The 22,579-nt window shown below is 40.1% G+C and overlaps 1 protein-coding gene across 3 annotated transcripts in view; it reads right to left on the bottom strand.

Moving 5' to 3' along the window:
- cacna2d3a (calcium channel, voltage-dependent, alpha 2/delta subunit 3a) overlaps positions 1–22,579 on the bottom strand; it is a 953,890-nt gene that overhangs the window by 278,843 nt on the left and 652,468 nt on the right. For all 3 annotated transcript variants that reach the window (XM_060835584.1, XM_060835582.1, XM_060835583.1), the window contains 4 exons: positions 18,666–18,749; positions 17,244–17,315; positions 15,615–15,676; positions 15,443–15,510 (listed from right to left, as the gene is read on the bottom strand). In XM_060835584.1, the coding sequence (XP_060691567.1) occupies positions 15,443–15,510; positions 15,615–15,676; positions 17,244–17,315; positions 18,666–18,749 (286 nt within the window). The remainder of the gene's footprint in view (positions 1–15,442; positions 15,511–15,614; positions 15,677–17,243; positions 17,316–18,665; positions 18,750–22,579) is intronic.

Below are 22,579 nucleotides of genomic sequence, written 5' to 3'. Positions count from 1 at the left end.
GTTGACCCCTCATGTTTAGGTATGCCAGGTGCTGCTTCAGGCATGCAACCCTGCACTTTCCCTTGAACCAGGGTTGATCCCTTGGCTTGGTGGGAATGGTTGAGTGGGGGATATGCCAAGTCATGAGGTTGCAAACTGTGTTTGAGTACATTCTGTAATAATTGATGGCCCACAGTGCCTCATGGATACTCCATTTGAGCTGCTAGATCTGTTTGATGTCTGCTCCCTCCATCTAGCACAGTGATAGTGCCACCCAACGTGTTGGAGGATATTCTCAATGTGAAGACCGAACATTATCTCCACAAGAACTGTACGATGGTCATTCTTACCAATACTATCATGGATAGATGCATCCGTAGCTGACGGTGGTGGAGGGTTGCGACCAGCGATGTGCCACAAGGATCAGTGCTGGGTCCGCTGCTTTTTGGCATTTATATAACTGATTTGGATGTGAACATTGGAAGAACGGTTAGTAAGTTTGCAGATGACACCAAAATTGGAGGTATAGAGGATGGCAGATTTCCCTCCCTGAAGAACATTAGTGAACCAGGTGGATTTTTCCATCAATTGACAGTGGTATCATGGTCATGAGTTCATAATTCCAGATAATTATTGAATTCAAATTCCACCATGGCAGGATTCAAACCCAGTTCCCCAAGCATTAGTAAATTCTTAATTCTAGTTTTTTTTAAAAATGGAATTCAAATTCCAGCATCTGTGAGGGTTTAAACCTGTATCCCTAGAATAGTGGCTGAGTTTCTGGTTTAATAGTCTAGTGGTTATTATAACTAGGCCACTTCCATTTTATGTTATGAGAAATTAAACTTCAAAGCATTTTATTCAGTGTAAAGCATTTGAGATGTCCAGTGGTTGTGAAAGTTACTGCGTAAATATAACTTATTTTAACTAACTATCATTTATAATTAAAGCTGTATGGTCTAATATTTGTCACAAAGGATTTATATCTGGTCTTACAATCTGACTGACTATATCTTTTAATTATGAACCAAATTGGTATCACTATAATAATCAGTAACGTTTAAAATAGCACTCATATATTTGAATTTTTCATGTTAGCCCAGATGGATGGAAATTATAATTAAAAATTAGTACTCAATTGGGATCGTATGTCCTGAGAAATTGAAGGATTGAATTTTCCACAGTGCTATGGGTCAACTACCTAATTTACCATTTTCACTCAGAATAGTTTTATTGATTTTTTTGAAAATGTTTTGAGAATGTGTAATGGTAGTTACATTGCATCTGTCAAGTCTACACTGTTGAACTGTGCATAAATACTACAATAAATTTATCAACTTGATTTCCACTGTCAATCCAGCTATGAAATAGCAGTGACAACACTTGGCTAGTACACAATTGACTGCACTGTTGAAGATGGATGAGACAAGGTGACTGAGAGATTGAAAGTCTGAGAGGGTGAACACTGAAATCTCATATTATTTTAGTTCATTGTATTCATATTTTTACAGACATGCTTTCAATCTCACTTTCAGGAAGAGATTTCCATAAAATATCAACAATATGGATATGCTCACTACAAAGGTTTACAGATGCCAAGCCACTTTGAGTTTTATGTCTAATAATTGTTAAAATCTTTAACAATTTTGGACACTCTTTAAAGAGAATTTGTAGATTTGCAGAATTTACATTTTCTTCCTTATCGATGTTTTACTGAATTTGTGATTATGAAAATGACTACTGTAATACTCCTTAATCAAATAAATTGGTTGGCATAACCAGAGGAAAATAACAGGCTGATTTTAATTTTCCATGTTAATCATCCTAAACATTTGCCTTCCACTTGATTTTCTCTTCCATTTAATTATAACAGGTGGCCGATCAGCTTCTGATATTTTGTCCACAGTAAAGTTAAGTTCAGCTGTCAAACCACAACCAGCTTTGAGATTTTTCATCTACTATTCACCTCTATCCTTCTAAGTCATTATTTTGTCATTCTTATTCTTTTTCTTTCAATTTTGAACAGTTCTATTCAATCACTAGCAGAATCAACCCATTCTTCCCGAAGTCCAGGTACCTAGGTAATTGGAGTCATTGGATCATACAGCACTGAAACAGACCCTTTGGTCCTAAACAGAACGAGTCCCATTTGCCTATATTTGGACCATATCCCTGGAAACCTTTTCTATTCATGTACAAGTCTAAATGTCTTTTAAATATTGTAATTGTACCAAACTCCACCACTTGCTCTGGCAGCTCATTGCATACAGGCACCCCCCCCCGTGTGAAGAAGTTGTCTCTCTGATCCCTTTTCAATCTTTTCCCTCTCACCTTAAACATATGCCCTCTATTTTTGGACTACTCTACCCTTGGGAAAAAATCTTGGCTATTCACCCTATCCATGCCCTTTATGATTTTATAAAACTCCAAAAGGTCACCCCTCAGTCTCCTACACTCCAGGGGAAAAATGCCCCACCTATTCAGCCTCTCCCTATAACTCAAACCTTTCCTTCCTGGCAACATCTTTGTAAATTTTTTCTGTACCCTTTCCTGTTTAACAACATCCTTCCTGTAGCAGGACAACCAGAATTGTACGCAGTATTTGAAAAATGGCCTCACCAATGTCTTGTAGAGCTGTAACATGACATCCTAACTCCTCTACTCAAAGCTCTGACCAATAAAGGGAAGTGTGTCAAATGTATTTTTCACTACTCTGTCTACCTGCAATGCCACTTTCAAGGAAGTATGAACTTGCACCCTTAGGTCTCTTTGTTCAACAACACTCCCCAGTTCAAACCATTAACTGTGCAAGCCAGGCCTCGTTTGCCTTAACAAAATGCACCACATCTCATTTATCTAAATTAAACTCCATCTGCCACTTGTCAGCCTATTTTGCCCATCCGATCAAGATCATGTTGTGCTCTTAGATAACCTTCTTCACAGTCTACAAAGCCATCAATTTTGGTGTCATCCATAAATTGACTCACCTTTTCTCCTATATTCTTATCCAAATCATTGATATTCTCTGATATTCTCATCCAAATCACGGACCCAGAACCGATCCTTGCAGCACACCACCAGTCACACGACTTCAGTTCAAATAAAAATACTCTACCACCCTCTGTCTTCTATCATCATGCCAATTTTTGTATCCAATTGGCTATCTCTCCCTGGATCCCATGTAATCTAACTCTATGAACCAATCTACCATGTGGGACCTTATTGAAGGCCTTGCTAAAGTCCATGTTGATGTCTACCGCTCTGGCTTCTTGGTAACCTCTTTTAAAAAAAAAGCAATCAAATTTGTGAGACGCAATTTCTCACACACAAAGCCATGCTGACTACCTCTAATTATTCTTTGCTTTACCACGTAAATACATGTAAATTTTATCTCTCAGATTCTCCTCCAACAACATACCCAACAATGACATCAGACTCACTGGTCTATAATTCCCCGTCATTTCCTTGCAGCCTTTCTTCAACACTGGCACATTAGCCACCCTCCAATCTTCTGGCACCTTACCAGTGACTGTCAATGAGACAAATATCTTTGCAGGAGGGCTTGCACAATGTTCTGGGACATACCTGATCTGGTCCCAGGGATTTCTGTATCTTTATCTGTTTTAAGACCTCCAGCAGCTCCTCTTCAAAATGGATTCCTTTCAAGACGTCACTATTTATTTTCCAATTTCCCTAACTTCTATGTCTTTCTCCACATGAATACTGACCCAAAACATTCATTAAGTATCTCACCCATCAGATTCACACTTTTTTGATCTTTAGGGAGCCCTATTCTCTCCCTAGTTACTCTTTTGCTGTTAATGTATTCATTAAGTATCTCATCCATCTCCTGTGGTTCCACACATTTTCAGTTTTGCTGATCTTTAAGGAACCAAGAATGTGGTGCTGGAAAGCACAGCAGGTCAGGCAGCAACCAAGGAGCAGGAGAATCGATATTTTGGGGAAGAGCCCTATTCTCTCCCCAGTTACTCTTTTGCTATGTATCGGATGTATGTACAGAATCTCTTCAGATTCTCTTTAACCTTATTTGTCAAAGCAATCTCATGTCCCTTTTATGCCCTCCCAATTTCCCTTTTAAGTGTACTCCTATCCCTCCTATACTCCAAGGATTCACTCAATCCCAGCTGTCTATACGTGTTATATGCTCCTTCTATTTCTTGACTTGAGCCTCAATATCTCTGGTCCTCCACTGTTCCCTACACCTACCAGCCTTGTCCTTTACACTAACAGGAACACGCTGCCCCTGAACTCTTGTTATCTTGCTTTTAAAGATGTCAGATGTCCTTTTTCCTGTGAAAAACTTCCCCCAATCAACTTTTGAAAGTTCCTGTCTAAAATTGGCCTTACTCCAATTTAGAGCTTCAACTTTAAGATCAGGCATATCTATTTCCATATCTATTTTAGAACTAATAGAATTAAAATCACTGGCCTCAAAGTGCTCCCCAATTAATATCACTTGAACTGCCTTATTTCCCAAAAGAAGGTCAAGTTTTGTTCCTTCTCTACTAAGTACACCTATATATTAAATAAGAAAAGTTTCATGAACACATAAATTCTTCCCCATCCAAACGCTTTACACTATTGCAGTCCCAATCTATGTTTGGAAAGTTAAAATTCCCTACATTGCAACCTTATTATTACATTTTTTTTTAAGATTACTTACTGTATGGAAACAGGCCCTTCGGCCCAACAAGTCCACACCGACCTGTCGAAGCACAACCCACCCAGACCCATTCCCCTACATTTACCCCTTCACAACACTGCAGGCAATTTAGCATGCACATTTTTGGATTGTGGGAGGAAACTGGAGCACCCAGAGGAAACCCACACAGACACTGGAAGAATGTGCAAACTCCACACACAGAGTTGCCTGAGGCGGGAATTGAACCTGGGTTTCTGACTCTGAGAGGCAGCAGTGTTAGCCACTGTGTCACCGTGCCGCCCAAAATCTGAGATTCCCTTCAAAATTTGCTCCTCAATTTCCCACTGACTATTTGGCAGCCTATAGCATAATTCCATCAAGGTGATTACCTCTTCTTATTTCTCAGTTGCTCCCATATAACTTCATTAGACCATCCCTCAGGAATATCCTCTCTAAATACAGCTGTGATGTTATCCCTAATCAAAAACATCACTCTCCCTCCTCTGTCACCTCTCTTTCTATCCTTCCTATAACATCTATAGCCTGAAACATGGAGCTGCTAGTCCTGTCCCTCCCTCAGCTATGTTTCTGTAAAAGCAATGATGTGGAGGTGCTGGTGTTGGACTACGATGGACAAAGTCAGAAGTCACTTGACACCAGCTTATAGTCCAACAAGTTTATCTGAAATCACAAACTTTCAGAGCGCAGCCCCTTCATCAGGTGAAGTGAGAGAGCAGAGCACACAGACACAGAATTTATATGATATGGAGGTGCTGGTGTTGGACTGGGGTCAGCTACCTGATGAAGGTGCAGCGCTCTAAAAGCTTATACTTTCAAATAAACCTGTTGGACTATAACCTGCTGTTGTGAGAGTTTTAATAGAATTTATAAGTTGAGAGGTCAGGGACAAAGAGATTATAAGATCATATAACTAGTGTGAGTGGAGTGACGAATAATAAGTCTCTGCAAAGTGTCAGATGTTGTGAATAAAGTGTCAACAGCTAAATAACAAGTGAAGGGATGTCCTATAATCTGATTAAACGAGGCAGAGAGATAATTACAAAAAAATTAAAAGTAAGATGGTAGTGAAGACAACTAAATGACTGGAATAACATGATAAGTGTAAACAATTTATCAAGGTGATGGTGTAAAAACAAGACAGTAAGGAAGATTTTACAGATACAGAAGTGTGGTAGGTCACATGTCGCATGACATGAACCCAACATCAAGGTTGAAACCACCTTCATAGATACAGAACTGGGGTATCAGTTTCTGTTCGGTGATTCTGCGTTGTTATGCGTCTTGAAGACAGCCTTGGAGGACACTTACCTTAAGATTGGAGGCTGAATGTCCTTGACTGCTGAAGTGTTCCTCAATGGGGAGGGAACATTCCTGTCTGGTGATTATTACGTGTTTTTCATTCATTCATTGTCGTAGTGTCTGCATGGTCTTGCCAATATACTATGTTTCGGGGAATCCTTGCCTGCAGCTTATGAGATAGACAACATTGGCCGAGTCACATGAGTATGGTGCCATGTACGTGGTGTTCCCATGTGTGATGGTAGCATCCATGTCGATGAGCTGACATGTCTTACAGAGGTTGCCATGGCAGGGTTGTGTGGTGTTGTGGTTGATGTTGTCCTGAAGGCTGGGTAGTTTGCTGCGAATGATGTCTTTTATGGTTTGGCGGTTGTTTGAAGGCGAGAAGTGGAAGTGTAGGGATGATGTTGGCAAGATGCTTATTGATGACATGTTGAACACCGCAAAGAACATGGTGTACTCTCTCCACTCTGGGGAAGTACTGGATGATGAAAGGTACTCTATTGGTCATATCCTGTGTCTGTCTTCTGAGGAGGTTGTTGCAGTTTTCGTGGTGGCACGTCGCAACTGGTGATCGATGAGTTAAGCATCGTATCCTGTTCTTATGAAGGTGTCCTTTAAAATCTTTAGGCACCCATCGCATTCCTCTTCATCTGAGCAGGTCCTGTGTATGAATAGGGCTTGTCCATAGCGGATGGCTTCTTCAATATGTTTAGGGTAGAAGCCAGAGAAGTACAGCATCATGAGTTTATCCGTGGGCTTGCAGTAGAGCAACATGCTGAGCTGTCCATCCTTGATAGAGATGCTTGTGTCCAGGAATGAGACTGATTCTGAAGAGTAGTCCATGGTAAATCTGATGATGGGCTGACATTTGTTGATATCATGATAGAGTCGCTTCACTGGTTCCTCACCTTAAGTCCAAAAGAAGAAAATGTCATCGATGTACCTGGTGAAAAGCACTGGTTGGAGGCCCTGCACAGCAAAGAAGTCTTGCTTAAACTTGTGCATGAAAATATTGGCATATTGGGGTGCAAATTTGGTCCCCATGGCTGTTCCATATATCTGGATAAAGAACTGGTTGTCAAAGGTGAAGATGTTGTGGTTGAGGATGAAGTGGATAAGTCGTAGGATGGAAATTGGCAGTTATTGGTATTGAGTACTGATGCAGCGATGCCATTGTCCTGGAGAATACTGGTGTAGAGTGCCGAAATGCCCAATGTGGCAAGGAATGTTCTTGGTTCAACTGGTCCTTTGCGTGTTATTCAGCTGTTGACATTTTACTCACACTATCTAACACCTGCAGAGACTTATTATTATCTTGATCACCTGCAGAGACTTATTATTATCTTGATCACCTGCAGAGACTTATTATTTGACATTCCACTCTCACAATTGTATGATTGTTTGACCTGTCTGCCCTTGCTCGATCTGCCTATAAATTCTGTTTCTGTGTGCTCTTCTCTCTCACTTTACCTGATGAAAGGGCTGCACTCCAAAAGCTTGTGTTTTCATATAAACTTGTTGGACTATAACCTGATGTCATGTGACTTCAGTAAAACCTTTGATATCCCAGTCAAAGAGTGGAAAGCACAGCTGATCAGGCAACATCGGAGGAGCAGAATAGTTGACGTTTTGAGCATAAGCTCTTCATCATATCACAGTCCCAAGTTCCCATCCATGCCCTGAATTCTTCTGTCTTACCTGTCAGGCCTCCTGCATTGAAGTAAATACAGTTTCATTCATCAGTCTTGCTTAGTTTTCTATCATACTCTTGTCAATCTTGTTTAGTTAATTTGCTCCCCTTAACTAATGTAGCAGCCTCAACCTTCTTTGTTTTCTCACTACTGCTTTCGATTCCCCCAGTCTCCACCCCCAACCCCCCATTCTAGTTTAAGACCATAAGACCATAAGACATAGGAGTGGAAGTAAGGCCATTCGGCCCATCGAGTCCACTCCGCCATTCAATCATGGCTGATGGGCATTTCAAGTCCACTTACCCGCATTCTCCCCGTAGCCCTTAATTCCTCCAGACATCAAGAATCTATCAATCTCTGCCTTGAAGACATTTAGCGTCCCGGCCTCCACTGCACTCCGTGGCAATGAATTCCACAGGACCACCACTCTCTGGCTGAAGAAATGTCTCCACATTTCTGTTCTGAATTGACCCCCTCTAATTCTAAGGCTGTGTCCACGGGTCCTAGTCTCCTCGCCTAACGGAAAAAAATTCCTAGCGTCCACCCTTTCCAAGCCATGTATTATCATGTAAGTTTCTATTAAGCCTCCCCTTAATCTTCTAAACTCCAATGAATACAATCCCAGGATCCTCAGCCGTTCCTCGTATGTTAGACCAACCATTCCAGGGATCATCCGTGTGAATCTCCGCTGGACACGTTCCAGTGCCAATATGTCCTTCCTGAGGTGTGGGGACCAAAACTGGACACAGTACTCCAAATGGGGCCTAACTAGAGCTTCATAAAGTCTCAGAAGCATAACGGTGCTTTTATATTCCAACCCTCTTGAGATAACTCGGCCGGGGCATGGGAACCTGGACTGTAGCTTTAGGGTACAGGACCTTGAGTGTAGGGAGGTTATGAATAATGCAGCGATCTCGAAGGAGGGTGCCTGTAAACAGAAGGGTGGATTGAAGTGTGTATACTTCAACGCCAGAAGTATAAGGAATAAGGTAGGTGAACTTGCAGCGTGGGTTGGTACCTGGGACTTCGATGTTGTGGCCATTACAGAGACGTGGGTAGAACAGGGACAAGAATGGCTGTTGCAGGTTCCAGGGTTTAAATGTTTTAGTAGGATCAGACATGGGGGTAAAAAAGGGGGAGGTGTGGCATTACTTGTCAAAGATAGTATTACAGCAGTGGAATGGACGATGGAAGAGGACTTGCCATCTGAGGTAGTTTGGGCTGAGGTTAGAAATAGGAAAGGTGAGGTCACCCTGTTAGGTGTTTTCTACAGGTCTCCTAATAGTCCTAGAGAAGTAGAGGATAATATTGCGAGGATGATTCAGGAAAAGAGTGAAGGTAGCAGGGTGGTTGTTATGGGGGACTTTAACTTCCCAGATATTGACTGGGAGAGCTATAGCTCGAGTTCATTAGATGGGTCGGTGTTTGTCCAATGTGTGCAGGAGGGTTTCCTGACACAATATGTAGACAGGCCAACAAGAGGTGAGGCTATACTGGATTTGATTCTAGGTAATGAACCAGGCCAGGTGTTAGACTTGGAGGTAGGTGAGCACTTCGGGGACAGTGACCACAACTCGGTGACTTTTACTTTAGTGATGGAGAGGGATAAGTGTGCGCCGCAGGGCAAGAGTTATAGCTGGGGGCAGGGAAATTATGATGCAGTGAGGCATGACTTAGGATGTGTGGATTGGAAAAACAGGCTTCAAGAGAAGAACACTAATGAGATGTGGGGATTGTTCAAGGAGCAGCTACTACGTGTCCTCGATAAGTATGTACCAGTCAGGCATGGTGTAAAGGGCCTTGTGAGGCAGCCGTGGTTTAGTAAGGAATTGGAATCCCTTGTGAAAGGGAAGAAGGCGGCATATGTAAAGATGAGGCGTGAAGGTTCAGTTGGGGCGATAGAGAGTTATAAGGTAGCCAGGAAGAATCTAAAGAGAGAGCTAAGAGAAGCGAGAAGGGGACATGAAAAGTCTTTAGCTGGTAGGATTAGGGAAAACCCAAAGGCTTTCTATATGTATGTCAGGAATAAAAGGATGACTAGGGTAGGTATCGGTCCAGTCAAGGATAGTAGTGGGAAGTTGTGTGTGGAGGCGGAGGAGATTGGAGAGACACTAAATCAATACTTTTCATCAGTATTCACTCAGGAACAGGACACTGTTGCTGACATGAATATGGAGTCACAAATGATTAGAATGGATGGCCTGGAAATATGCAGGGAAGAGGTTCTGGGAATATTGGAGAGGATGAAAATAGATAAGTCTCCTGGGCCTGATGGCATTTACCCTAGGATCCTATGGGAAGCTAGGGAGGAGATAGCAGAGCCATTGGCCTGGATTTTTATGTCGTCATTGTCAACGGGAATAGTACCAGAGGACTGGAGGATAGCGAATGTGGTCCCCTTGTTCAAGAAAGGGAGTAGGGATAGCCCTAGTAACTATAGGCCAGTGAGTCTGACTTCAGTGGTGGGCAAAGTCTTAGAGAGAATGGTAAGGGATAAGATTTATGAACATCTGGATAGGAATAACGTGATCAAGGATAGCCAGCATGGTTTTGTGAAGGGCAGGTCGTGCCTCACAAACCTTATTGAGTTCTTTGAGAAGGTGACTAAGGAAGTGGACGAGGGTAAAGCAGTAGATGTTGTGTATATGGATTTTAGTAAGGCGTTCGATAAGGTTCCCCATGGTAGGCTAATGCTAAAACTACGGAGGTATGGCATTGAGGATACATTAGAGGTTTGGATTAGGAATTGGCTGGCTGGAAGGAGACAGAGGGTAGTAGTTGATGGACTAAGTTCATCTTGGAGTGCAGTTACTAGCGGTGTACCACAAAGATCTGTTTTGGGACCATTGCTTTTTGTTATCTTTATAAATGATCTAGAGGAAGGGCTTGAAAGCTGGGTAAGCAAGTTTGCGGATGACACAAAAGTCGGTGGAGTTGTGGATAGTGAGGAAGGAAGTGGTAGGTTACAGCGGGATATAGATAAGTTGCAGAGCTGGGCAGAAAGGTGGCAAATGGAATTCAATGTAGCTAAGTGTGAAGTCATTCACTTTGGTAGGAGTAACAAGATGATGGATTACTGGGCTAATGGTAGGCTACTTGGTAGTGTGGATGAGCAGAGGGATCTTGGTGTCCATGTACACAGATCTCTGAAAGTTGCCACCCAGGTAAATAGTGCTGTGAGGAAGGCATATGGTGTACTGGGCTTTATTGGTAGAGGAATTGAGTTCCGGAGTCCTGAGGTCATGTTGCAACTGTATAAGACTCTGGTGCGGCCTCATCTGGAGTATTGTGTGCAGTTTTGGTCGCCATACTATAGGAAGGATGTGGAGGCATTGGAACGAGTGCAGAGGAGGTTTACCAGGATGTTGCCTGGAATGGTAGGAAAATCTTATGAGGAAAGGCTGAGGCACTTGGGGCTGTTCTCATTGGAGAAGAGAAGGTTTAGGGGAGATTTGATAGAGGTGTATAAGATGATTAGGGGTTTAGATAGGGTAGACACTGAGAACCTTTTTCCGCTAATGGAGTCAGCTGTTACTAGGGGACACAGCTTTAAATTAAGGGGTGGTAGGTATAGGACAGATGTTAGGGGTAGATTCTTTACACAGCGGGTTGTGAGTTCATGGAATGCCCTGCCAGTAGCAGTGGTGAACTCTCCTTCTTTATGGTCATTTAAGCGGGCATTGGATAGGCATTTGGAAGTTATTGGGCTAGTGTAGGTTAGGTAGGATTCGGTCGGCGCAACATCGAGGGCCGAAGGGCCTGTACTGCGCTGTATCTTTCTATGTTCTATGTTCTATGTTCTATAAGTGACAACATTGTATTCGTTTTCTCAATCACAGACTCAGCCTGCATGTTTACCTTTAGAGAATCCTCAACTAACACTCTTAGATCCCTTTGTACTTTGGTTTTACGAATTTTCTCACCGTTTAGAAAGTAGTCTATGCATTTATTCTTTTTTCCAAAGTGCAAGACCTCGTATTTGCTCACGTTGAATTCCATCAGCCATTTCCTGGACCACTCTCCCAAACTGTCTAGATCCTTCTGCAGCCTCTCCACTTCCTCAGTACTAACTGCCTGTCCACCTAACTTCGTATCATCGGCAAACTTCGTTAGAATGCCCCCAGTCCCTTCATCCAGATCATTAATATATAATGTGAACAGCTGTGGCCCCAACACTGAACCCTGCGGGACACCGCTTGTCACCGGCTGCCATTCCGAAAAAGAACCTTTTATCCCAACTCTCTGCCTTCTGTCAGACAGCCAATCCTCAATTTATACCGGTTGCTCACCTCGAACACCATGGGCCCTCACCTTGCTCAGCAGCCTCCCGTGTGGCACCTTATCAAAGGCCTTTTGGAAGTCTAGATAGACCACATCCACTGGGTTTCCCTGGTCTAACCTACTTGTCACTTCTTCAAAGAATTCCAACAGGTTTGTCAGACACGACCTCCCCTTACTAAATCCTTACTTAAAGCCCCCTGTGTAGCCTAAACAAATCTCCCACAAAGATATTGATCCCCATCCAGTCCAGTTCAGATGCAACCTATCTTATAAAGGTCACTTCTGCCCCAGAATAGATCCCAATGATCCAAAAACTTGAATCATTGCCTCCTGCACCAATTTCTCAATGATGGATTCACCTGCCCTATCTTCCTATTCTACTCTCATTGTCACATGGCACCAGGAGTAATCTAGAAATTATTACCCTTCAGTTCCTGCTTTTTAACCTGTTACTTAATTTCCTATATTCTCTCTGTAGAACCTCATCCCTCCCTTTACCTTTGTTGTTGGGATCAATGTGCAAAATGACCTCTGTTGGTCACTCTTCCTTTTAAGACTTTTCTGCAGGAAGGAATTTTAAGAATTTGGTTTCTTACCTTGAAATTAAATGTTCGAGTAAAAAATGAGGTCTGCAGATGCTGGAGATCACAGCTGCAAATGTGTTGCTGGTCAAAGCACAGCAGGCCAGGCAGCATTCCTGAGATGCTGCCTGGCCTGCTGTGCTTTGACCAGCAACACATTTGCAGCAGTTGAAATTAAATGGACAGTTTAAAACCCTGTGGTTTACAAACCATGAAATAATGACAAAAATTGGAGTACAGCAGCTAAGAAGTTGAAAAAGAGAGTCATAGTTTGGAGATGCTGGTGTTGGACTGAGGTGTACAAAGTTAAAAATCACACAACACCAAGTTATAGTCCAACAGGTTTATTTGGAAACATTAGCTTTCAGAGCACTGCTCCTTCATGAGACGGTTGTGGAGTATAACATTGTAAGACACAGAACTTACATCACACTGTAAACTTTTGCTAAAGCTGAAATTATGATCTTATACTCCACAACCAGTTGATGGATGAGCAGCGTTCTGAAAGCTAGTGCTTCCAAATAAACTTGTTGGACTATAACCTGGTGTTGTGTGATTTTTTAACTTTGAAAAAGAGAATGGGGGCAATGGGACAATCTTGTTTCACTCTCATCTTAACATCTGCTCTGTATTGGGTCCATGAACAAGATGACGGTGGCTCAGTGGTTAGCACTGCTGCCTCACAGCACCAGGATCCTATGTTCAATTCCCGCCTCACGCAACTGTCTGTGTGGAATTTGCACATTCTCCCCGTGTCTGCGTGGGTTCCTCCGGGTGCTCTGGTTTCCTCCCTTGGTCCAAAGATCTGCAGCTCAGGTGAATTGGCCGTGCTAAATTGCCTGTAGTGTTAGGTGCATCAGTCAGAGGGAAATAGGTCTGGGTGGGTTACTCTTCGGAGGGTCAGTGTGGACTGGTTGGGCTAATTTAATCTAATTACTGCTCATGTATTATCATGAACCAAGTCGTCTTCTTCCAGTTCAAGATATACATTTTCATCACTTCCTAGGAGATCAAACCAAATGGAGGCAAAAACTGTGGGAAGGATTGTAGCATTTTGAGACACAGGGATGACAAAATAAAGAGAACAATCAAGAGTGATGAAAAATCCATGATGTGAACTAATAATACACAACCATCCATTCCACAAGACAACAAATCTCTGACATGCCATAAAGTTTGCAGTTCCCAAATGGAACTCCTCACCCATTTTTGGACCCATGAAAGACAATCATCTTTGCCTATGATAATGGAGATAATAATAATAATAATTAGGGATGGTTTGACAGACCGAGGCTCTTTGCTTTAGAAAGGAGAAGGCAGAGAGGTAATCTAATGAGAGTTTTTAGGATTATGAAGGGCTTTGAATAGGGTACACTTTGACAGCTTCTTTCATTTGCACAGGAGGCCAAAACAAGAGATGATAAATATAGGATGGTCACCGATCAATCCAACACAGAATTCACAGAAATTCTTTACTACCCAAGCAGGATCATGATGTGGAAAATGTTACCGAAGTGTTGTTGAAGTGAAAAGCAAGTATATTGTCACATGAGGGAGGAGGAAATAGAAGAATATTTTGACAGCAAAAGTCAAATACTGCAGATGGTGGATATTTAAAATAAAGACAGGAAGTGGCTGGTGAAACTCAGCAGGTTTGGCATTATCTTCTTCAAGATTTCTGTCTCTCTTGTTCCTGTTCTTCTGTTAATCCCCATGTGTCCTGCTAAAGGCTGTAAATCACCTTTTATTAATTATTTTGTTACTATCAACATCGCTTGAGGCTCAAAGGTAAGCACATTCATTTGCTAATACAAGAAAAACAAGTGTGCAATCTTGTTTGTTTAAACACAGGAAGTTTACAGTTTCTTGATTCAATTCCTGACTCAGACCCTCAGTTTCATTGTGATACCCAACTAAAATTTCTTTATCACTCCCCAAATTAAGAAATTACCAACGAGGCTTCATTTTTTGTAACTTCTTTTCTTTGACATGAACAAATATGAATCAATAAGCAAATAATATTTCAAAGAGAGAAACTTCACTTTATATGGCAGGTATTAGTAGGATATGTCTTACCAAACTATAGCAACTCACTGCATAAATGTGGCAAAAAATGTGTAATGTCACACATTACATTCCAACACAATTGATTTGGCCGTCAACGTTCATTTACCAGCATATATCTGAGGTCTCCAGATACAGTTAGGACCAAAATTGCGCATGTCCACTGGTCCTCTCTAAATTAGGTCATGTTATAGCTTTCTATAGTACCTTGACAACTGTTCAACAGCAGCTGACTCATCATATGTTGCTTTTGTACAAATGTATAGCTCCTATACATGATGAAGCTATTTGCACCACATTTTAAGATATAGTTTCTTTTAGCTTGTTCACTTCCACATAGGTATCTGTATCTATTTTTCTTCTTACTCCCAAAGAAAACTTGCTCTTTTTGGAGAGATTTGCAGGCTTATTCTCACATAAATCCTGTGGCCCTTTTTCCAGCTCATTTATGAATTCTCTTTGCACCTGTATCTGTGGACTGATCACTTTCACCCTTCAATTATTGTGCTTTTATCTCTCCTTTGCGTTTGATCTCTTTTTGTCTGTCATAACCCCTGTATGATTGGTACTAATTTCAGGTCAAGAGTTGCCAGGTAACATGAAAAAAGTGTTTCTCATTATCGAAGAAAATTACGATTGATGTCTTTCCATTTGATGTAAGCTCGAGTTCTTTTCAGACATTCTTAAAACAATTATGGATCCCACAGATATTAGAAATAAAATACAACATTTTCTTTCTACTTTCAGGTCAAAGATGATCAAAGTTGATTTAGATGATTTTCTGAAGTTACCCCATCAGCAGAACAATGTACTCCTCTCTGTTACAAATACTTTGCTCCACGTCATAGTTTAAATCATACCTTCTTCCAGTGTAACATTTCCTTGGAGAAAGTACTTGCCGTGTCCTCTGGATAAAGCCACACCTAGACTGTACAGAGCAGATTGCAAAAAATTAGATGATGTTATCAAAAATACTCTTATTGTTTTTAATTCCAAAGAATCTTAGAGAACAAGGAAAATGATGAAACCTACCTGAATGGAGTGCCTTTGATGTCTGTGTAATAGTAATCATTTGTCATCACTAAGACTCGCTTCTAACATGAAAAATAAAACACAGTAGTAGTAACTGGCACTTTATAAACGAGTAGAGATTGTTTGAAAGCCTGTTATGTGCTTTTGTTTTAATATTTGTAAATCTTTTGCCCATGACAGAAGATTTATGCAACTCTTCTGATACCTTTGCTGCAAACATATTTGCAATTTCTGTAAATCTGTTACTTTAAAAATATATTTATATGGTCCAGAAAAGCACATCTGTATCATTGATGGTACTAAGGAAGAAACCCTAAACTAACATAAAATGGAATCTTAACAATATGACTCAAAAAGAAAAAAGTGGTTCGAACACAGCTATATATTCTGTACATTATTATTAAGCCAGCATCCTAAATCATAGCTTTAATCTTGCCTTTCTCCACCAGAACATATCCTTGGAACATGTACTTGCCACGTGGTGTGGATAAATCAATACAGAAAGAGCAAAGTTCACCTGCAAGTGTTTAGTGCACTTGTACTACATTCCTTATGGGCATTTACTTGACTGGGCTGTTGCCTGTGTAATAACACTGAATACTGGATTGTAATCTGAGTGTTTTAAGCATTCTTACATAAAATTTGCCTATTAGAAGTTCTATTTACACAAAACTGATAATTATAACGCAATCTTATAAAAATATGGAGAGACAATTGTACATCAGCATTGGAAACATGTTTTAAATAATGTCAATGTTTTTGAATTGGATTTATATAAAATATATTCAGTTGGAAATAAAGATAAATGTTCACTGCACTGAAGAGGTTATTTTGTCTGCCCTGAGTGTGCCAGAATGTGGCTGAAGCAATCCAACAAAAATACCACTGCTAACAATCTAAACATGGCCTTGTAGCTTGCTCTGCTTCAAACTTTCATTCCGTTTTCTCTTCAAAGGTGCAATGGTTTCTGCTCTAACCACTTTATATGCCTCTAAGAATTGTTTTAGTGATAGTTCTACATTGATAATTCCTTGGTACTAACTAGAGGAATTTATCCCTATTAAAAATTGTAGAATGTTTACAAACCTCCGCTAAGTCTCCACCTAGACATCTCTAACCCATGGAAATAATTAAAATATCTCAGATCTTTCTTTTAAAATGCTGTTTTCCATTTCTGGCAAAATCATGTTGAATCAACACAAAATGTTCTCTTTTGCTTTAATATCATTTAACTTCCATTGAAGTCACTACATAGTAAAATCAGATAGGGCATAAAACAGGCAGCAAATTGGATCCTGACAATTTCCTGCAAAATGGGTTATTTTAAAATTACTCTTTTTCTTTTTGCTTTGACCAGTAAAAGTGTTATCACTACCATTCAAATATTTGATGTGAATTTCTAACAGCATACAATACAAAAGATTTCAATTCAAAAAAAGGTACTTTATCTTATCTTTTATTCTCTCAACAATTCAAGATTCATAGGTGTGCCATTTAATAAATCAAAGCATTCATGAGTGAATGACTATTTTCTTCTTTAAAAGTATGAGGAGAACTTCCAGCATAAATAATTGAATGTCTGATTAAAAAGTTATTTTTTTCATCCAATCAGAGAAAGAAACTACTTACCCCTTTTTCCACTGTCTTTTTCACTTCCATGGAAAATTTTCCTGTTTTCCGATTTACCATACCATTACGCAGCTATAAAATGATGTAAATTATTAATACTCTCATAGAAGCTCTGTAGGGAAAGTGAATTGTTGCTTTTACTAATGACAGTGGTCTACAATTGAACAAAATGGGTTCAGTTGATATTTTACTTTTATAAGATGCTTCTTAACATGAGGAGAAAAATTCAAGTTAAAACTCATGTTATCTATTGTTAAGGTAATGCTATTTCAGAAGTTAAATTAAGTTTTCTGGGGGTGAGTGTGTTCATGGGAATTCATCAGAGTACATGCCTATGAGATGAAGCAGCAGTACCTCAACTAGATATACCTGCTCTACTGAAACAACATTTACTGGTTAAGGTTCAAACGCTTTTATTTTAAATTTGATTGTCAAGTTGTCTTTTTTTTATTTTGTTCTATGTTTTTCATAACCTTAGCTATTATAAAGTCTAGTTCTCGATGAGTTGAAAATTTCTCCAACTAAATATTGAAGATAGAAAGCATTGTCCTCAAGCCCTGTCACAAATTACATTCCCTTCTGCCCAAAACTATCACCCTCGCTTGCACCTGTCTTTGACAGACCCATACTGTTGGCAACCTTGATATTTTGTTCATTCCAAGATGAGCTTCCAGACACATATCTGCACCATCACAAAGGCCACCTATTCCTATCGTTGTAACATTGCCCGACTATGTCCTTATCTCAGTTTATTTGTTGTTGAAATTGTTTTCCAGGCTTTTGTTCCTTCTAGACCTGATTATTATAATGCATCTAGGCCAATTTCTCTCATTCTACCCTCATGAATTAGAAGTAAATCAAATCTCTGTTTCCCATGTCCCAACTTTTACCAAGTCCAGCTTGTCCATCTCCCCTATGCTTGTTGACCTGCTTTGGCTTCCTGCTGAGTGATGCTGTTTTTTTACGATACTCATCTTTGTTTCCAAATTGCTCCAAGGCCTCAATTCTCCCTATCTCTGTAATTTCTTCCAGATGCAAAGGTCTGAGGTCTCTGTTCTACAACTCTGTTTTTTTCAAATACTGCCAATTGTAATCACTCCATCATTCGTGTTGTGCTTTCAGTTGCCCAGGTCCTAACCTTTAAGTGTAGCCTTTTAAAATCTATCTATCTTTTAATCTCTCTTTCCTTCTTTAAGACATTCCTAGGCATTTTTTTAAAACTAAGCTCTTGGAATCGGGTTGAGTATTTCTTTGTGTCACAGTGTCAATCATTTTGCTAATTTTTTGTAAAGGACTATAACATCACCTCTGCGTCTAGGTCCCTCCAAAATGTTGAATTCCCCATGGAAACCTTTTGGCTTTGAGAGAACTTGGCCTATGATCCTGCAATCTAAAGAACATCAAAACTAAATAGGGACTTACAATGTTATCCTTGTCTTCCCACTCCAGTTCAGAGAGGTCAACACTCTTGTAATTGGGGTTTCTCCTTCTTTTTCCTTCTTCATACTTTTTTTAAAGAAACAAAACATTTGCTTAAGCTTTTAAGTTTATTTTTAAGTTCTGAACAGTCTGATCCAAAATAAAATATACACAAACAATGATAAGGAAATTGATATTTTTATTGTTGTTTGTATCTCAATCACCACTTGAATCAGTGATCAGGTCCATGTGCTCAATTTGCTCCATCTGTAATTAAGGAAAAGAAATGAGCCACAGTTCTGGAGGCTGTACCTGTGTCCATCAGACATCAGACATCAGACATCAGAAATTTTATAACTAGGTCCGAGACTGAATTAATTATTTTCTCGCAGCCACATCTCTTTATCACAAAAGATTGGCACATTGCCAAATAGCATCATTTGCAGCAATAGTTTCTTTAAGCTAGGTAACAATTTGAAATTGGTTTGAAAGTTGTAAGGCTGGGCTTCCCTCAACCCATGTAGGAATGAGGCTCCTAGTATTAAGATGGACCTATCCACCATTGATTGAGAAAACAGTTGTAGCTGTTGGGATGAAAAACCTGAAGACAGGCCTTAAAACCCAGTTTTCACATCAAAGACAAAGTCAAGATAATAAAGACAGGTAATTATGATTTGGAGATGCCGGTGTTGGACTGGGCTGTACAAAGTTAAAAATCACACAATACCAGGTAATAGTCCAACAGGTTTATTTGGAAGCACTAGCCTGAAAAACCACCTTTATCAGGTGGTTCCACAACCACCTGATGAAGGAGCAGCGCTCCGAAAGCGTGTGCTTCCAATTAATCCTGTTGGACTATAATCTGGTGTTGTGTTATTTTTAACTTTTTAAAGCCAGGTAAATGTGGGAGACTGAAATCTGGTGGGAGTATGCATTACCTGGCTCTTTCCCTCTAAAGGGAATTTGAACGGAATTTTTTCACCATCTGCTAATTCCTGGGATTACTGGTGTTAGCAATACATATTTAAATTTAATGAATAGCAGGCTATTTGGCCCATCAATTCCATACCAGCCCTATGAAGAGCATCCCATTCAAACTCCTACCCTATCCCTGTAACCCTGCAATTTCCCATGGCTAATCTACCTACCCTACACATCCCTGGACAATGGGCAATTTAGCATGGCCAATCCACCTAACCTGCACATCTTTGACTGTGGGAGAAAAGTAGAGCACCTGGAGTTAACCCACGCACCCCCCCCCCGGGAGCATCTGCAAAGAGACAGGTTCCCCACGGGTGGAATTAAAACTGGGTCCCTTACACCATGAGGCAGCTAACCATTGACCCACCCCATGCCTCTCTCTATGGACTACAGACTATGAGGAACGGCGACACGGAACTGTTCGTTATTCAGCATTAAAAAGAGTTTACCAAGATTTGAAGGGATTTCTTGCATCTATCTAACAATAATGTGAATTGTGAATTGCCTGATAATTACTGAAAAGCCATGTAACTTTAGAAAGGAGACAAGCAAAGCTTTTTAAGAAAGTTAAGAGATTAGGTTTAGTACTTCAATTGTTGGAGAAACTTGATTTGGAAGAGATGGGGCCTATGCATAGAAGGATGCCGAGTAACATTGATCTGGAGTTGGTTTATATTTTTCCAGAAAACTTAGATGTGGCAATAGAAGGAACAGCTCTCGAAAGCTTCCAACAAACAAGACTCTCTCCCTGCTAAAAAAATGTCAGGTGGAACTTTACAGCAAAATAAGATGCACAAGTGTCTCTGTGGGAAGAATTTCTGAGAATCTTTGAATATCAGTATCTCCACCCCATAATCACTGAAAAATGAACTGTCACTTCTGTTCAAAGATCTAAATCTAACTGACTTTTCATCTGAGGTGTGGTCGGGTCTGCAGATATTCTACCATTCTATAATGGTCAGTATTTCAATCTTATTGAATCTCGAGGAACCATAACTATTTTATCATTTGAGTTCAGACCCCTGGCACATAGGGCTGGGGGGAGGGTTAATTTCTTTTGTCTTCCTTTTAAACATATAATCCCTGCAGAACCTCATTATTTTATCTGTCATGAATATGTTTGCTTGGGATTAGGGGGATGCTTTTTAATTCTAGAATATAGTCTAGTTTTAAACCAGTTTTACTAATCATTTATAGAATAAGTTTATTTATAAAATGAGTCATTTTTGAGTTTGTTAAAGAAACACGAAAGTTTTCTTGTTCTGGTTTGCTAATAAAGAGACATAATTTGGCAATTTTGGAAATTAAATCAAAACATTTGTAGTATAGGTATAGCTTGTGGAGTTGCAGGACTTGTTCATTGGTGCTTTCCTCCCAATCAGAGCTATAACATTGGTAAACTGAGTGCAAAATGGGCTATTTGAGGGGCTTACTGGACATAATTTCCCCCTACCTCCATCATTTACGTGTAGCTTGATGCTTGAAGGAAAAGTGATGCAGGAATTCAATTGTTCTTCATATTCAATTTTGTACTACTCTGCCATGGGATTGTGGTCAGACAAAGAAGGTAATCTGTCAGTGCATCCCTGTTAAATCTCAACCTCTTATTGTATGCTCAGCAAATACCAAATGTTCGTATATGTTGTTACTCCAATCCCTCAATAAGTAGTTTTAAAATTTTATTTAAGAGTGTGGTGCTGGAAAAGCACAGCAGGTCAGGCAGCATCCAAGAAGCAGGAGAATCAACATTTCAGGCAAAAGCCCTTCATCAGGACCAGGCTCAGGTCATCGAGTTCCTTCATCAGGTCATTGAGTGTGTGATACTTTGAAAATTTGATGTAGATTATTCAATATTAAAAATGGAGGTTCTTTCCACAGTCCTCTTACTGAACTAAATTCATGCTGGATTTCAGAAGAAACTTTGCTCTGACCAACTTCAATGGCATCATTTACTCTTCTCCTCAGATACCAAATGGGAGGGCTTCATCTACTCGCGCAGAATTAAAGCATTCTGTTATTCTTCAAGAATCTGCTTTCCATTAGTTCTTCCATGTGTATGCTATTACCTGTGGTGAACTCCAGAATTCCATCATCTCCATCAGTTATAGCATTATCTGTGATAATGACCACTTGACTGTTGTCGCCATCACCAACTGCATCTCCAGTTAAGACTCTGGATAAGCCAAAATGTTTTTCAATGTAATGATTACAATACCAAACTAATTCTTTTTGGGTTCCATAAACATACCAATGATGTTGATTCCATTTTCTCTGGCATTTGGCATAGCCTGGATGTGTGGAAACTTGAGATATTGTTGAAGACTAATGACAGATTCTTCAAGTGAAACTGAAGTATTACTAACCATTTTTTCCACAACTGCACATTTTTCACTTTTGCTCCCTCTCCCACTCTGACAATGGAAATTGAATAAGCCCTTAATCACAGTGCAATTGCAAACTCTCCAATTCTTTTTTAATGATTTACTCATTTCTACATTAACTACAAATCATTCTGAAATCTATAACCTGTGCCTCCTATATATTCAGTCTCATGTTATTATCAGTGTGTCTTTTCAAGCTCCATTGCTTTCAATGCCCTGAAGAACTGTCTTTATGCTTCTTCTTCTCACATTTATATCTTTTTACTGTGCTTTGTTTTATTCATTACTGGGATGTACGTTTAGCTTGCTGAGCTAGCATTTGTTTCCTTTAACTGGTTGCTCTCGAAAAGGTGAATTTCTCAAATTACTGCAGTACATTTGGCATGGGTCCACCCAAAATGTTGTTGGGGAGGAAGTTCCAGGATTTTGATTCAACAACGCTGAAGGAAAGGAAATATATTTCCAAGTCAGGATGGTGAGCATATTGCAGGGAAGCACGTAGATAGTACTGTTCCCATGTATTCCTTGTCCTTCTAAATGGTACTGGTTGTGAGT

The sequence above is a fragment of the Hemiscyllium ocellatum genome, chromosome 14 (genome assembly GCF_020745735.1).
Source record: "Hemiscyllium ocellatum isolate sHemOce1 chromosome 14, sHemOce1.pat.X.cur, whole genome shotgun sequence".
NCBI classification, from domain to species: Eukaryota; Metazoa; Chordata; class Chondrichthyes; order Orectolobiformes; family Hemiscylliidae; genus Hemiscyllium; species Hemiscyllium ocellatum.
The sequence above is the reverse complement of the archived record's forward strand: the minus strand, read 5'-3'. Positions and strand labels throughout refer to the sequence as shown.